The 16531-nt window shown below is 35.4% G+C and overlaps 1 protein-coding gene across 6 annotated transcripts in view; it reads right to left on the reverse strand.

The window, feature by feature from the left end:
* MYO6 (myosin VI) overlaps nucleotides 1-16531 on the reverse strand; it is a 79331-nt gene that overhangs the window by 8484 nt on the left and 54316 nt on the right. For 3 of the 6 annotated variants that reach the window (XM_075707057.1, XM_075707058.1, XM_075707056.1), the window contains exons 19-27: nucleotides 16193-16286; nucleotides 14027-14157; nucleotides 13811-13888; nucleotides 12741-12870; nucleotides 11905-11995; nucleotides 10491-10641; nucleotides 9024-9232; nucleotides 8574-8652; nucleotides 6341-6501 (exon numbers count right to left, since the gene is read on the reverse strand). In XM_075707057.1, the coding sequence (XP_075563172.1) occupies nucleotides 6341-6501; nucleotides 8574-8652; nucleotides 9024-9232; nucleotides 10491-10641; nucleotides 11905-11995; nucleotides 12741-12870; nucleotides 13811-13888; nucleotides 14027-14157; nucleotides 16193-16286 (1124 nt within the window). Of the gene's footprint in view, nucleotides 1-3029; nucleotides 3069-3545; nucleotides 3576-5438; nucleotides 5459-6325; nucleotides 6502-8573; nucleotides 8653-9023; nucleotides 9233-10490; nucleotides 10642-11904; nucleotides 11996-12740; nucleotides 12871-13810; nucleotides 13889-14026; nucleotides 14158-16192; nucleotides 16287-16531 lie in introns of all 6 variants that reach the window. The other 3 variants (XM_075707055.1, XM_075707054.1, XM_075707053.1) reach the window with 2 other exon arrangements.

The raw sequence follows: 16531 nt of genomic DNA on the forward strand, positions 1-16531 counted from the left end.
CCATTCAAAAAACAGATGAGGAAAAATATTTCTGAAGTAGACAAAGAGAAGGGGGAAAAAGGCATTTCCTCTGCTGTTTAAAACTGGATTCAGACAAAATCCTTGTTCCAAGACTAGAGAAAATATTCTACATCTGTGATAAAAGTCTAATTTGCGAGAAGAAATCAAAATAATTCTATATTAATTGTATAGTAGCTGTCTGAGAATGGCAATATTTATTCTGGTGGGGGGGGAAATCATTAAGAGATACCAAGGAAGAAAAGACCACTCTAAGAAGAAAGGCTGACCAGTATAAAGAGACTCAACTAGAAACAGTGTTTTTCAAAGGTAAAAGGTATCCGTCATGTAGGTAGTATGCAATAAAGTCAACAGCAAATGCAAGTGAGGAATTATTAGTAAAATCTCCATCATCTTTAACAGTACGTATAAGGTTATCCATGTAACAAACTAACGTTTGTTTGACAAACCTAAAAAAATTCCCCCCCCCGCCTTAAAAATGGTATGGATAACAAGTGTAAGAACTCTCCCTTAGGAACGGCAAACTTCTCTCAGATTATTTGGATATACACCAAGTTCAAAACACTCCAACATTCAGTGACAATGAAAATACTTTTTAAATACTAAGGAATTCAGGAACAGACACATGATTTTACCAACCTCTGCTAATGCCCATGACTAAGAATATGAGGCAAACTGTATTATCTTTCAGGATCTGAAAGGATTTGTTCAGAAGGAACTAGACCTTTAGCAGGGTAGCAAAATACTTGATGCAGTACGTCACTTTAAAAGCTCACAAGAAAGAAAAACAGAAGAAACCAGACCTTTTCAGTTAAACTGTTTGTGCACCAGTATCTTTGTGGGACTGTTACATCATAACTGTTTGTGCACCAGTATCTTTGTGGGACTGTTACATCATTACAGTATTTATAATCCAGTGAATACTATTTTAAAGTTTATTTTTCTGTAAAGGTCTCATGTGGGACTATGAAGTTTTATGTTGTTTATTTTCCCTTTCTACTTCATAGGTTCTAAATATATTTTCTGTGAAAAATTTCTCTATGCAGATATAGCAGTTCTGAAAGCAGAGATAACAAATGCAATTTATTTTTAAGTTTCATAGAATAAAACAATCTGTTTAGTCAAATGTTCTTCTTAATAGCAACTGAACCATTTCTTCAATGTAATTAATACTATAGAATCTTACTGTTTATTCCAGAATTAGCTTAATTATGCCTACTCATACGACTAACCTGAGTCAACACACAGCTTCCAGTTATGGTATGCGAGAAGTCTGACATAAAAAATTACCTCTTTGACTTTTAATCAGTACAGAGCTGAGGGACAGGAACTCTTCTTCACCCTTTGCCATACTCATAAGTGTATAACAAATCATTAGACAGACAGTCTCCTCCAAAATATGTATTTTATTTTTTTTTTATCATTGGCATACCTCTAGGACATTAAAGGACTGCTGCTAAATGTAATTTCCACTGCCTGGTGTCTAACCTTCTTGAATCTAATTTGACAAATCCTAAGGATTTTCCTTAATTAGCAACACTACCCACCACTCTAAGAGTTTGCTACATAATTTAGAGCAGCAGAACTAGGCTGTAAGATCTCTGGTTAAACTAGTAATCTTTAAGAATGCTAATCCAATTGAATGGCTTAGCCTTTCCATTACAGTACTACTATGCACTCTGCAGATCACCCTCTTGTTTTCTACATGACATTAAGCATAACAGTCTGGCAGTAAGAGCAGCATCATACTTGACAATCAGTCTTCACTGCTCAATCTGACAAAGTTATGGATCATAAACAGTATTTTCAGACTTAAAAAAAAAAAAGTCTCAAGTCAAAAGTTTCCAGTATACAAAAAGTGAAAAAAATGTAGTTAAACAAGCATGCAGTAAGTATTGCATTTTGAATTCAACCAAAACAGAGAGCTACTGATTTTGCCCCAAAGTTTTGTGATTTTTTTTGCATGTTAAGAATTGGCTGTTGTCATTGGAACTACGTCAATATATGCAATACAATCTAGCCATCCAAATTCACATGCTAACTTAATTACACACAACACTGTTTATTCCTAGTCTTAAAATGCCACTGCAAGAAACCAATTTAGTTAACAGCTGTGTTCCCAATTATCAATGCTACAACTAGAAACCCATCAATCATGCAAGACCGATCATCTTCAGACTAGATATGCACAGCACGGTAGCTTGTTTAACAACAGATTGACTTTTAAAAACTCTAAACAATTTTGCTTCTTATGTAAGTTTCAGAAAGTGAATGTCAAAATGTTATTTTTGTCCTCAAGTTGCACAAAACACTTTCTAATTACTTACTGATATGGAGGACATTATAACATTTTCTTTCAACAGAGAATTAGTATGCTAACACAAACTAGTAAGACTTACAGTAGAATTGTATTCCGATCTAAACCTGATCATTCAGATCATTCCCCTTTTCTCCTGCATTGTGCATAAACTCTTGTATTAGCATTCAAGAAATCTCAGAAGGGGATTTTATTTAGATGTCTTAAGAGGGGTTTTAATATGCTTTAACATGGTAATTTTCAAAACTGCTTTTATTTGAAGGGACTTATAACTAGAATATTTTCTTATTAAAAGCACTAAGTTACATTAACATTAAATAACTTCATTAACTCTTGTGTTGAATCTGTGTCTGCGTTGAATGTAAAAATCCTCCTTCGAAAGATGTGGAGCCTAATTTTCTATTATCATTATAAGAAAAGTGAAAGAGAAGAAAGCTGGAGGAACATTATCAAAATTCCACAAAATACCAGGCTATGTGAACGATTCTTATTCTTTTTTTTATATAATCAATTAAAATAGCAGAAAATAATTGCTGGAAAAAAGGATGAAGGAAATTATCTGAAAGAAATACTTATCTGCTTAGCACTCAAAAAAAAATTCCATTATTTTTCATTCCATAATAATTCAACCCATTTCATGTGTGATTTCTTTTTATAAAATGATTGATTCATTTGGTGTTGTCTTCTCACCTACCTAGACAATATTTCTGACATTTCTGTGGCCATTTGCTCCCTATAAGAAAATTGATAAATAAGCATAAACCAAACATACTAATACAAAACCAGCCTTTATAACTGTGATAGTCTCTTGCCAACCAAACTGAAGCTAATTCAAGTGCACAAAAAAAAATAGCTACTTATTTTAAATAATTTCCATTCTAATATAGGGATAAAGTCCTGATTCTGTAAAGAGCAATAAATCACACAGTGCAGTGAAAAATGGATGGTATGTGAAAAAGTTTACACTGATTATATAATCATCTTTAAATAGATATTATTAGGTATATTAGATTATTAACTTGTTTATTAGACATAAGCAATATAGTGGATATAAGGTGTTACAAACTGATTTAAATTTTACAGATGCATGCTAATAAAGATTATTATGGGGTATTAGTAAATAAGAGGACAATATCAATTTCATTTGAATTAATTAGTGTTGCTTTTTTTTTTTTTATTAGAGCATTCAAATGGAAAAAAAATGCCATACGCAGTCATTTGCTGCTTTGTTCCTTTGGGTCTGCAAATAGAAGATATTTATGTTAAACAGAGTACTTCCCAGTCACCTTTTTAATAACTGAAGTGGGAAAAGGTGCATCATAGTATTTCCTGCTCTCTCACTTCTTATTTACTATGATTTTTTTTAACTGAGAACAGGATTATATAGACCTTTTTTATCCACCTTTCTCATTCAATCATAAGTGTTAAATTATTTTTAGAAAGTTAAATTAAGATAATCTGGAAAAAAAGTACAAGTGAAAACTTCCCCCACCCTTCCTCCCAGCCCCCCCCCCCCCCCCCCCCCCCCCCCTTCCAAAACCAAAGATTTTGAGACATGCTACTAATATATTTTATGCCTGGATAAGCATATCACAAGAAGTAACAGCAATCCTCATGTAGCTGCTCTGGGAACAGTACAGATAGCTTCTTCATGCAAGCTGTGAAAAGACACTGAGTCTAACTGCCATACTGAAGACCCACATCTACACACATGGAGCAGCGACTATGCTACAAATTAGAACTTATTTGGATTGTTCCAATGCAAAGCACAGACCAGATATACTCACAATACCGTCACTGAGGCTAGCTTATTTCGGTCCTATATGCTATACTGTATGTTTCAGTAAGCCACGTAAATTAAAAATATTGGAGAGTTCAAAATAGGTGTCTATTATTTAACTCTTAAGTGCTAAGCACTTCTGTTAATTTGCCCCTAGGTGCAGTAAATCCCTTATCACACAGGCTTTCAAATTGTGGATGAGTAACAAAATTGCATGAAGCTAGGAGAGGTCCAGCATACCCAGCACAGAATAAGCACAAATAAAAATGCTGGATCTACTGCCAGAACAAACAACTTTTCGCCTTTGACAGGAGCCAACAAGTATATTTCTCAAAGAAACTACTAATACTTATAAACCTTTAGATATCTATGAAAAGTAATAGTGAATGCAGCAAGATATTTGGAGAAAAGAAGTAAAAGTAGAAGCAACTCATTTTCAAGTATGACAAATATGCAAGTATCACATGTTCCTTCAAAATGAGCAAAATATACGAGTTCCTTCAAAGTGGCATGTTAAAATCACCTTGTTCTTACTATTTTCACTCCACAGGTAGCACAGAACAACGGAAAATACCCTTGTATTCATGCCAACGAGTAAGCATGAAACGTTTTTTTACAAAATTGTGTGAAAACACTGTAAAACCAGTATACTGCATGAATTCAGTATGAAGTGATACATGTTTTATCTTACTACAGCAGAACTTAACAGAAAAGGGAAATATACATACATAAAAGTCACAGTGATTTTAGCCTATCATATGGTAATATGCAAGTCTCGAATCCAGAAGATGGCAGAATATAACCTCCTTAGACCCTAGTAAAATTGTAATTGATACCAGTTAAAATAAGTCCTGAGAATTTATGTTTGAATTATTAAATTACAGGATTTGTTCAAACCAATGAACAGTTTTCATTTCAGAGAAGAATTCCCACAGTTTTGACCTTTAAGTCGATTCCTGCAGTTATGTGGAAATTTACCCTTGGATTTCAGTAGAAGATACCACAATAATTTTACTGGAAGTGTCCGAAACTCAGTATCATACATGACAAAAAAAATTACCTAGCTATCTCATGTAGGCATACAGTTATTAAAAAAAAAAGTACACATCTAGATAAAACGTGAGTAGCAAAGAGAACAGATCTGGGAGCCTGAAATTCCATGGAAACACTTGGTATTTTCTTACACCGCCTTCTTTCAACAACAACAAACTGAGTAGACCAGTACTAATGAAGTCATCAATGACGTGATCATGTTCATAGGTCTCTATATGCAATTTGAACAGTAAGTACCATTTTTACTAGAACTTTATGCCAAATTCTCACCTAAATTTTTCCCAATACTGCTGCGTTCTTGACATAGAAACAGAAAGCCAAGAACTCTACCAATACCAAAAAAAAAAAAAAAAAGCACAAATTGTTTTTCTCCTTAGGAGAACTATGCAGAGAGCACATCTTAAAGATGTTTTCCAAGGAAGAAACAAAGCCATACAGTTAGAAAACACATTGATTAATTACATGTACATTTGCTGGCTATAAGGCTTCTGAGGCATCACCCTTTACACATGAAGACCTCTTGCTCTGCAGGCAGTGTGGATCTGTATACCAAAAGCCAAGCACTTCTTGTGACCCATCAAAAAGTTCAAACAAAACAAAACAAAATGTTTAAGACAACATTTAATTTTCAAACTCATCTATGTTAAACATATTCATTCCACTTGACAAAACTTACCAGTCAGGACAGAGAAATAAGTACTATTTCTGCATTCAAAGAGGGCTTCTTGTTAGAAAAAACAAAAAAACAAAAAAACAAACCCACCTCCCCCCCAGATTCACACCATACTACTGGAACTATCAAGTACCAGAAAGGGTATATTTTATTACTACTTACCACTGAAGAAATTTCATTCATTACTTTAAATAAGCCATAAAAATCACAATTCAAATTGGTTACCATCCTTGCCAGAACTCAGAAAGAGAACTGCAGTTGTATTCACAAGCACCTGCTAGATTACTGACATAGCAAGACACAAAATGGACAAAGTCTTTAAGCAAAAGTAATCTATTTCTAACAAATTTCACAAGTTAATTTGAAAAATATTCCAATACACTGACTTAAAAGGTCCATTTAATTAATAGAAAAATACATAAAACCAATTAGAGCATATTCTCAAGTGGATCAGGATAGGGAGGGGGGGAAGGAGAAATTTAACTACTTAACCCCATACCTGCGCAATCCTAAATCAAGCTGAGCCTCATCACTGATGAGTTCTGCCTCACTCTGGGCAATTCTCATTGCAAGCTCACGATCACGACGCTCCTGTTCAAGAACCGCCTGGTGCTGGGTTTCCTCTTCTCGTTCTCTAGCTAGCTGAGCCTCAATTTCAGCCTGTTTTACAAAAACACAACTTTAACCTTATACAGTCAAAACCAAAATGCTACCTACATAAGCAAACTATTAGAAAAATATACCAAGTAGTATATTTAGAGCTTTCAAAACATGCAAAATTTACAGAACTGAAAAAGTAACAGCATTAGTATTTAGTTTGACCCAAGAAAAACAAAACAGCTACAGATTGCATCTTGGTTTACATATAGTTTATCAAATCATTATTGTCCACCACTTGTATTACCTTTTCAAATTAAAGCGTCAATCAATTATTCCTTATTTAAAAAAACACATGAAGCTTTTTGTTAACTATTATGAAAATTAGACTTCAAAAGTTTTTAGAATCATTAAAGCTCAGACGAAAGAAAGCAATATGGTTACTCCTCCATAGCGCTGACACAATACTCCCTTGACGTTCTGCACTTGGCATTATAGGACTTTGCAACAGGCACTGCTGTGCATATAAGTCTGTGGTTCATTCTGAGAAGGGGTCAAGACAAACACTGGAATCCTCTGTGGACCTGATCTGGCTTTGAATTTAAGCAAATGGTAAAATCCTGACTTATTGCAATGCAGAAGCAATCCAGATATACTGCCTCTGCAGAGCAAAACTTAATTCCAGTTTACAATCATTATTTAACAAAGGGTCTTGCACACACACTAAGTAAAAATGCGACCATCCAAGTCATACTTCTGAAAGTCATACACGACAAGTCTTAGGAGTGTCTTTCTCGGTGCCCAAAACTCAACAGACAGTCACTTCGCGCTCATTATCACGAATTTGCACCACTCCAGCAGTGCAGTAAGACCAGTGACTTTACTCTATGAATTCCATTTTAGATTAGCTGATAGTAACAACCACCAGAAGGAGAGATTGTGAGTAATTAACTGTATGTAGAAGAAAGAAATACCCTACTGGATTACATATCTGCTTTGTATCCAAACACAGCATTTCTAAGTAAAAGTGTAAATTACATGCTGCATTGCAGATATCCACATAGAAACAGAAACAAAGAAACAATCCCTAGAGATGCTCATAGTGCTGGCAGACCAAGTTTTTAAACCTTCTGGCAACAGTCCATCTTGCTTCCTCAGTGGACAAAGTTTAATCCATTTAAACTGTCCCTGAATGGAAGCTTACCCTATCAATTTCTCACAAAACACTAGGCACATCTGTAATGGTCTCCAAGCAATGATTTAGAGACCAGCCAAATAGCAACTTACTCTTTTTATGTTTAACTTCTGAAAGCTGGTAGGGCTTATTATTCTGATACAGGTGACAGACCCAATAGTACAGGAAAGATTCATTTCTCATCAAAGTTAGGCTATAATTTCTCTGCTAGTTCTAGCAACTTGTTTATCAGGAACAAGGGTAAGGTGATTGAAAAAAGTATGCAGAGGCAAGGAGGATAAGCAGGGCTAGGCTAACTCCAGGGATTACAAGATACAGGAGAAAAATTCTGCTTCTGATTAATCATGGACAGGGCTTAAAAGAGTCTGTAAACATCAGTGACCACTGCACTGCACTTGCTACAACTACCCCTACAGAGAAGTTTTTTCTCTCTGAGACTGCTCTCCCAGGTGACCCAGGCAATCTCCAAGACAAGTGGAAAACAAGGGTACAGGGGCCAAACACACCTCAGAGTGAGAGTTCACGATGGGATCAGTAAGAAGCATCAGGAATCAAGTGGGAGTGGTGGAGGTGTAGGGTTTGAATTACATGCATTTATTCTACATGAACGTAGTCAAGGGGGCTACTAGAGACAGTCCTGTAGCCTCTCATTATTACCAATATTCCCAAAGTTTTTACAGTTAAGCTGGTACATGACACAGCCTGAGTCCAGATGTGACTTCTAGTAAAAGAGTGGCAAACCTGCCTGACATGGAACATCTGCAAAAACTTCAAAGGCTAAACTAGGATTCTCCAGTGTTGTGTATTTTTAACCTTAAAATAACTTTAAAAATCCTTTAAAAACAAAGGCACCTCTAGTCAGAAGAACCTGAACTTGCATGTAGACTAGAAAAAAAACCAAACCAAACCAAAAAAAAACCCCACACCGCTAAAACATTACCTGAATACGCTTTTCTTCCTCTTCCCTCTTTTTCCTCTCTTCCTCTTCCTGTTTTCTCTTCGCCTCAATCTCAGCTTTCCTATTACAAAAGAGAATGAGGAAATGAAACATGTTATTATGATGCAAATAAACAAGAGATATGAAAGCATCTTCCATAAAATTGAATGGTAATACAGAAGTGCTGATGACAGGACAGTACATGTAAAGTCAAGAAACTTTCCAAGTCTATCTGTATTTCCAGCAGCATCATATAATTTCTTCCATACCCTATTCTGACTATACTTACCTTATAAATCACTGGGAAAGGAAACGTTTTAACACTGCATAGCACACCAGGAGTACAATCCAAGAGACTCTTTTTAAGCATAGGAGTATTAAAACCAACCTTATTAAAGTGCCTTTCCTATTTTTTTTTTCATTCTATAAACCAGCAAGTTATTCAAGACTTACAGACGTCTTTCCTCTTCTTCCTTTCTTCGTTGCTGCTCTTCCTCTTCACGTCTCTTTCTTTCTTTTTCCATTTCCTCCTGGATGCGTCGTAGCCTCTCTGCTTCCTCCTCTTGCTGTTTCTTCTTTTGCAGTGCACTCAGAAGCTGCTCTGAGCTTCTAACTAGAGCGTCATATTCTTTCTGTATCTGTTCCCTAGTCATTATAGTGGTCTGTGAAATGAAATAAGAGGGGATTATATTCCTTTACCTTTGTACTTCACTTTTAAAAAATGTATATTGAAAAAATACTAAGTGAAATGAGAGCATTGAGCAGTATAATTAAATTATATATACACTTCAGGGTGGGGGATGAGTTTGAGCACATCCTTCCCTTCTTTCCTAAAATCCTGGGGATCCATTACTCTCCTCTCTCATATAAAAACATACAAAGCAATCTCCATTTTATCACTGAAATGAAACATGACTTCTCTTTAAAACATGCCTTCATTTTTTAAACCTTGCAGTTTTAAGCAACAGAAATTAATTCTTACCATGCTAAGATAAAAACTAAGGACCTCCTACGTGCATTTTGTGTTGTGTTTAGCTTCTATAGTGGTTATTTACAGCTCTGCCTTTTATGTCATAGCACAGAATAGTTTCTCTTACTATGTCTGCTAGCACTTCAGAAAAAATATTAGACCGTGCTGTGACTAACTTTTTTAAAAAAAGGTATTAGTAGCAAATAACAGGTGGAAAATACTTAGAACAATAGCCTTTGCTACATATGTTTTCAAACATCATTGATAGCTACAATTTAATTGCATTTTACGATTCACATTGATGTATACTAATAAAACTACAATATGGGGTGTTTGCTGACCTTTTCTGAAGGTGTATCATGATGATAATCAAACTGTCTTATTTTTATTAGAAAAGAAAACTATAAGTTGACAGACTAACTCTATCATCTTTTCAACTGTGATTTTAAATAGAAAAATCTCAATACGGTACACTAAGAAAGCCATAACATTGCATGAAACAAAATTCAACACATGAAATTTTTTCTAACATTAATAAATCTCAGTATGCTTTCATTTTGTCTGTGTACTCTTCTGGTAAGAAACAGAGAACTATAGACCCTGAAGCATAATCAGCAAGCTAAATTCTCTTTACTACCTGCCAAGTCTGAAAAAAACTTTTAACTGTAATATAAATCTCTTCACTCTGTGATAAATGCTTGTACGTTTCAGCCCTGATAAATTTAAAACATTGCTAATATGCATTATTCCAATAATAAAAGCAATAAGCAAATTACTAACACTTGTCTCACAATATCAACCTGCATTTTTGCTTTAAATTCTCCAGTGCCAATTTGGAAACACAGATAGTAATACCAAAGTCTAGATGTATGCACCCAGTTTCAGGATTCACTTCAGCTACATTCACAAATAATTTCAAACAGGATTTACCCAGTGCCTCTGAAAAATACCTTGATTTTTGTCATTGAAGCATCAATAGAATACTCCAGCTCCTTGACCTGCTTGCTTGTCTCTGCCTTCCCCTCCTTCAGAGCACTTACTACTTCGTTAAATTTATCAAGTCTCTTCTTCAGCGTACGCACTTTTATCAGGCCATCAATGCTGTAAAGGTAAGACAGTTTATTTGTATCTTGACATGTTTTTACAAGGTTATATTTTTAAAACTATCACTGATTCCGCACATTAAAGAGGTAGAGGGGAGACAAGTTATGCCTTCTGATAAAACTCACCCTCTTTTTTTGAAATTCAAACAATCACATGAAGTAGCTAAGCAATGGAGCCTTTTGCAAACAATAATGAAAACTGATTAGCAGATGGTAACTCAAAATGGAAAAATGCATTTTTATTTTAAGAATTAATGTGGGGTTTGGGGTTTTTTTTCAGTAACAAATCATTAGTATCCACTGGAGGATTTTGACTGGAGCGGATAAAGCTTGAGTTGTGCCACTTACTCAAAGAGCAATAATGAGACTGAATCAGATAAAACTTAACTACACAGCAGGGAACCCAGTCATTAGACCCCATGGCGGGGGCGGGGCAGGGGGCGGAAAAAAGCCTGGGGAAAGGAAGAGTCCAGGAAAACTTGGAGCTTTTTAAAGAACCAATACTGAAGGCTGCACATACACGTTACAACTCTGCAGAGACAGTCTTTCTAGAAACAAATCACTCAACTGGAATTCAGGAAAACAACACACAAAAAGTAGAAACTAAATCAAATCATTAAAGGTGAGTACAGAACAGCTTAAAAATATAGTGAGATGGTCAGAAATGCCAAGGTAAAAAATAAAACATAACTATCAAAGGATGTAAAAGAAAACATTTTATAAGAACCCCACTGTTAAAGAACAGAGAGTTGGATCTCTATCAAAGAACAAAAAGGTGTCAGCAGAGCTTAATGATCAAAGTGTTTTTTCCATCAGTACTCCATGCAGTCAGATTAAAGCTAATGGAATTACTTAAATTCAAGAGGAGACAAGACAGACAGAACACACAATTATTTTTAAAGATTAAAAAAGAAAGGGGAGCTATAAAGGAAGGTGTGAATAGGTAAAGTACAAAAATTAATGAGCTTAAATTTCATTTAGAGAGACTTAACTAAGGATTTCAAATAACTAGGCTATCACTGAAGGATTTTATGAACGGAGAGCTGAACAAACATCTCTTAGGAAAAGTTCAGATTTAGGCTATTTATCCTTGGGAAAAAGAGAGGAGGAACACGGCACCTCTCAAAGTCCCCTTCAGTCATACTTAGCGTCATTCTATGACTTCAGATGTATTTAGTTAAGCATAGTAAATCTCCTCTTTACATTCACAAGAAAATATTATTAAAAATCCATTTTCTTCAACCAAGGAATATCCTCTTACCGTGGTTTGTGCTTTCTCTTGCAAAGCCACATACGAATAGTCTTTTGTATTTTAATGCAGGCACTGGCTCGATATTTTATCTTATTTTTCACTGTAAACACAGAGAACATACTGAGTCTCAATGGTTTACACAATTTAACACAACTCCTATATTACTCACACACTTGATGGCTCAAAACCGTATGTAGACTACGTGTGCTTGATAGCTAAGTCTACATCGGAACCACAACACTGAAGACATGTCAGACAACAGAATTCACAATCCTGAGCCAGGCATAGAGGCTCCCACCCAAACCAAACAGAATTAAGCGTGTGCACAGGTGCAATAGTGCCACACTATCAATAGGGCACTTATTTGCTGATCAGCAGTAATTGCTGGAGTGAAGACGTTTGCCTCGTAATTCATGTCAGAGCTTTTAAACACGCAGTTTCCGTCCAGAGATGACAACCTCTGTACAGGCACTTCCCAGAACTAAACTGACAACCATGTTGTCAGCTGCGAGTTGAACTACTGTTCTTTCCTGCTGATATAGAAGTCTCTTTCCTGCAAGACCTGTGATAGCTAGTTATTTCTGTGCAAGTGTTTATCCAGGCTTCAGTAAGCACCCAAACAGACTGGACACGGAAGATTGGTGGTGGGCTGTATGTCCCACTTGTAAAAACCTCTGCTCTAAGCCCCCTCTTATGTACCTAAGAAAGCATAAAAAAATCTCACCAAGTATGGTGAGCAATTAGTATGTAACCATACATGTCCTTAGCCACATTTCAAGGTGGTAACAATTGCTTTGCTATATCTTTAACAAACATTTTGATTTAATAAAATATAAAATACATACATTTAATCACTGAAAGAGAACACCACTGAACTTTTTTCCAGCGACTGCAGATAAGCCAGTGATTCACTCGTTTAACTAGCTCTGCTAAGTGATCCGGATCAGACTTCATTATCTGATCAAACTCTGCAAACTAAATTAAAAAAAAAAAGTTTTACAAATGAGGAGAACAGAGAGTGTTAGGCATTATTATTTAAGAGCATGTTGAGTTAAAAAGGTAAGATATTTTTAATGTAAACTGTATGTCATAATTATATCAACTTTCAATTAATTCAAGTGAGCAGGTATGTCTCACATCACTTTATTCTTTAATAATAATAAAAATGACTACTGGGTTTTTTTGTTTGTTCAGTTGATGTGCAACACTTAGCACTTTGAATAATCCAACCATTTATTAATCACTAAAAATATTTATTGCCAAAATTTTTCAAAATTAATTGTTTCTCTACATCCTGAACACTTACTCTGGCCTTCCACAACTTCAAGACACCTCTAATTTTGTATCTGGGAAAACAGAAAGCCCCAAAAGCACTTCTCAATTTTTAACCTTTGTATAAGAGTCCAACTAAAGGCAACCTTTTCTGAAAATCCTGCACTTCTACTTTTCAGTAATTATGACAGTAAGAACATTCTTCTGGGACTACAATAATTTTCCTTTCTAGTCACAACAGCTCCCTACTTCATCTCCTTTCTCTGCATAGCAGCAGAGATCACAGAAAGATATTTCAGCTATAGTTTTTACTAGAAAATACTTTTCCTTTGCTCTGACTTGCTCTTTCTAATAGTCAGCGAAACTCTTAAGTGACTGGTAGAACATCTGGGAATACAAACATTGCATTAGGAATACAGCAGCATTAGCAACAAGCCTATGAAACCAATTATATCAGTTATTATATGTATTTTCTTTCATAGAAAATGAACAGGAAAATGAACAGTATTTACAAAAGCCCTGGGCAACCTTATTTAAGTTGGCCACACTTTTAGCAATGTATTGAACAATGTCACTTTCAGAGGTCCCTTCCAGCTGAAATTATTCTAAGATTCACATTCATGAATTCCAAGAGAAACATTACCTTGCCAGGTCTGAAAAACACCTTGGTTAACCCGAATTTGTAATCATTTTCATTCAGTCCCAAGGCTCTAAATAGTGCCTGAAACACAGAAAACAGTTAGGATTATATTCTGCCTCCTTCAAAAAAAAAAAACAAAAAATGGTCAAAAACCACAAAAAAACTCCCACGATACATTTTCTGTCCTGGACGATATAGAAGAATTAATTTCTTTCTTACCTTGCAAAAGAGCCTAGGATCCAGTCGAGCCAATTTTTCAGGCAAGTATTTCTTGTACATATTATACAGTTCATGAAATGAAGCTCGTGAAGGGAAACCACCTTGCATCAAATCCAGAACAGACACCATTCCTAGATTCATAGAAACATGCACAAAAGCTGGTATCAGTAAAATGCAAATGAACAGTGATTTTAATGATAACCAGTAGTTTATGACATAAGCCTCTATGACATTGTTCAGAGACTAAGCCTCGAAGTTCAGCTGGGACTTGACCCAGCCTCTAACATTTCTTGCTCATGTGATCATTCACAAAAAGTTAATACTGAACAGATGAGAAAAGCACATACAATTTTCTCCCTATTTGGGAGGTAAGTAACACCCAGTCATGCATTTTTTCTATTATTTCTTCTAAATATTTTTTTCTTTTTAGCAGACTCAACACTTTTGTTTTTTAAAAGGAAAAAAAAACCCAAACCAAACAATGCCCCGCCAGACTTTTCTTTCTATCATGTCAATGGTATTTGTGAGATGTGGTACAGATGCAGTGTCAAATACATATGCAGTGCTAGAACATTTAGCATACTAGTACTTGCAGTACTAGGTATAAGCTGCTAAGATATAATTTTAATGTCCTGAATACTGTTACCATATTTTGGCTGCAACTAGGACATCAGTAAAGCACAGACACAGAGTCAGTAAAAGGTTCAAATTACTTCAAGCAGCACAGGCCATGCCAGTTTTTGCCCGCTGCTTTACATAACCCTATCACCAGATTCTGCATATAAGCTTTCAAGTTAGTCCTTAACTTGTGGCTGCTGTCTTTAAACTTAACCTTTTGCATATTTGCTTTCAATTGGAAATTTGACTTGTTTACACTAAGTCTTTTTCAAAAAAGATTTTATAGCATTACATCTTGCTTTTTCAACTTTACATATTATAACTTTTACTAGATTAAGCTTCATCTGCTGTTGCTGAAGTAGCACATATGGAAAAGTGAGCTTGTAAGACAACTGTAAAACATTGCAATTATTGGGGGGGGGGGGGGGGGGGAGTTAATTTGTTATTTTTTCCTCTCTGACATGCCAAGTGCTGTTAACCTGAAGAAACCTACTGCTAATGATGTTAATGGCATTCTAATTGCTGAAAAGTTGTTAAGCTTTTGTGACAATAACATGACATATTAAACACGTGGACTTGTCAAAACATCAGCTGCAGTATCTTGACTTCAGAAAGAGAAAAAATGAAGCACAAGCTACTGAAAGTACAAAAATACAGAAAAGGGAAAAAAATTAATGTCAAAGTGCTTTGATGAACAAACGCCCTATGAAGAAAGACAATACTAGCACTCTAATTCCCAAGCAAGCAGTTCCTTCTGCTGTTCAGTGGGGCGTGTGCAAAACAGCTAATACTCATTCTTTAAAATAAAGCTGTAAAATTGGAAAGCGCCTAGCATTTAAATAATGCAAATGCAGCACTGCAATCTGTAGTATATAAAGCAACAGGATAGACTATGCCGCAGCGCCCTTGTTGGAAGTTCAGCTCCAAATCAAATTAGCAGTGGTATAAAGAAATTTTGAAAAAGTAAAACAAGATGATTCATCTCTACCATAGTATCTATGAAATCAAAGAAAAAGGTGTGTTTCAATTATTAGATATCTCAGCTAATACTGACTGCCTCTAAATGCACACAGGAGTTTCTAACACTTGATTTGCCACAGTAATTTAAAGGAATTATATTTTCTGGACTGAACTGCTGCCCTATTAACGTCGTGGGGAACAGAGAAAGATGGGATTCAGCTCCAGGTCAGGAAACCTAAATTTATGTACCAATATATGGCTACATGGCTTCTTACATATGCACCTGGTGTCTGAACTCTCATTATCATCAATGGAAAAAACAGTTGATGGAAATTACATCAACTCTTCTTGCAAAGAGGAGACCTTATGGCTGTTCAGATGAATTATTTCTAGGGTTCTACTGAATAAATGAGAGCTAAGTTACTAAGAAGCTAAATAACTGTTCATAAGGCATAAATAAGCTACCTTCTAGAAAGCAAGAGTTCAAGCAAGGAAATACTGCTTCCATCTCACATATTTCAAACTTAGGTCAATCTATAAATGTCCAAAGTAATAAACAGAGAGAAAAATATCAGAGGCATACGTTACCTGAACACTGAAGCTGAGAGAGGATCTGTCCTCCTTCAAAATGGTGATTTGTCATCTTTAAATTAGGTTTGATACAGCGAATAAAGCTAGACCCCTATTACCAAAACAAGAAGTTAGCAGAATCTGCACATTTTTAAGCCTCCTGAAATAACAGTTAGTCATTTAAGAATTACGGGTGGAAAAAAAAAAAGATACAAAATCTCCAAAAGGTACAATTTCTCTAAAAGAGAAATACTGACATGCTTTTTCTCTCATGTATCAGTTTTGCACTCTAGCCTTGGTCTTGATGTAACTGATCTCAATGCTCAAGGTATTAATTGGATCCTCAACTGCTGAGTT

The sequence above is a fragment of the Pelecanus crispus genome, chromosome 3 (assembly GCF_030463565.1).
Source record: "Pelecanus crispus isolate bPelCri1 chromosome 3, bPelCri1.pri, whole genome shotgun sequence".
In the NCBI taxonomy this organism is placed as follows: Eukaryota; Metazoa; Chordata; class Aves; order Pelecaniformes; family Pelecanidae; genus Pelecanus; species Pelecanus crispus.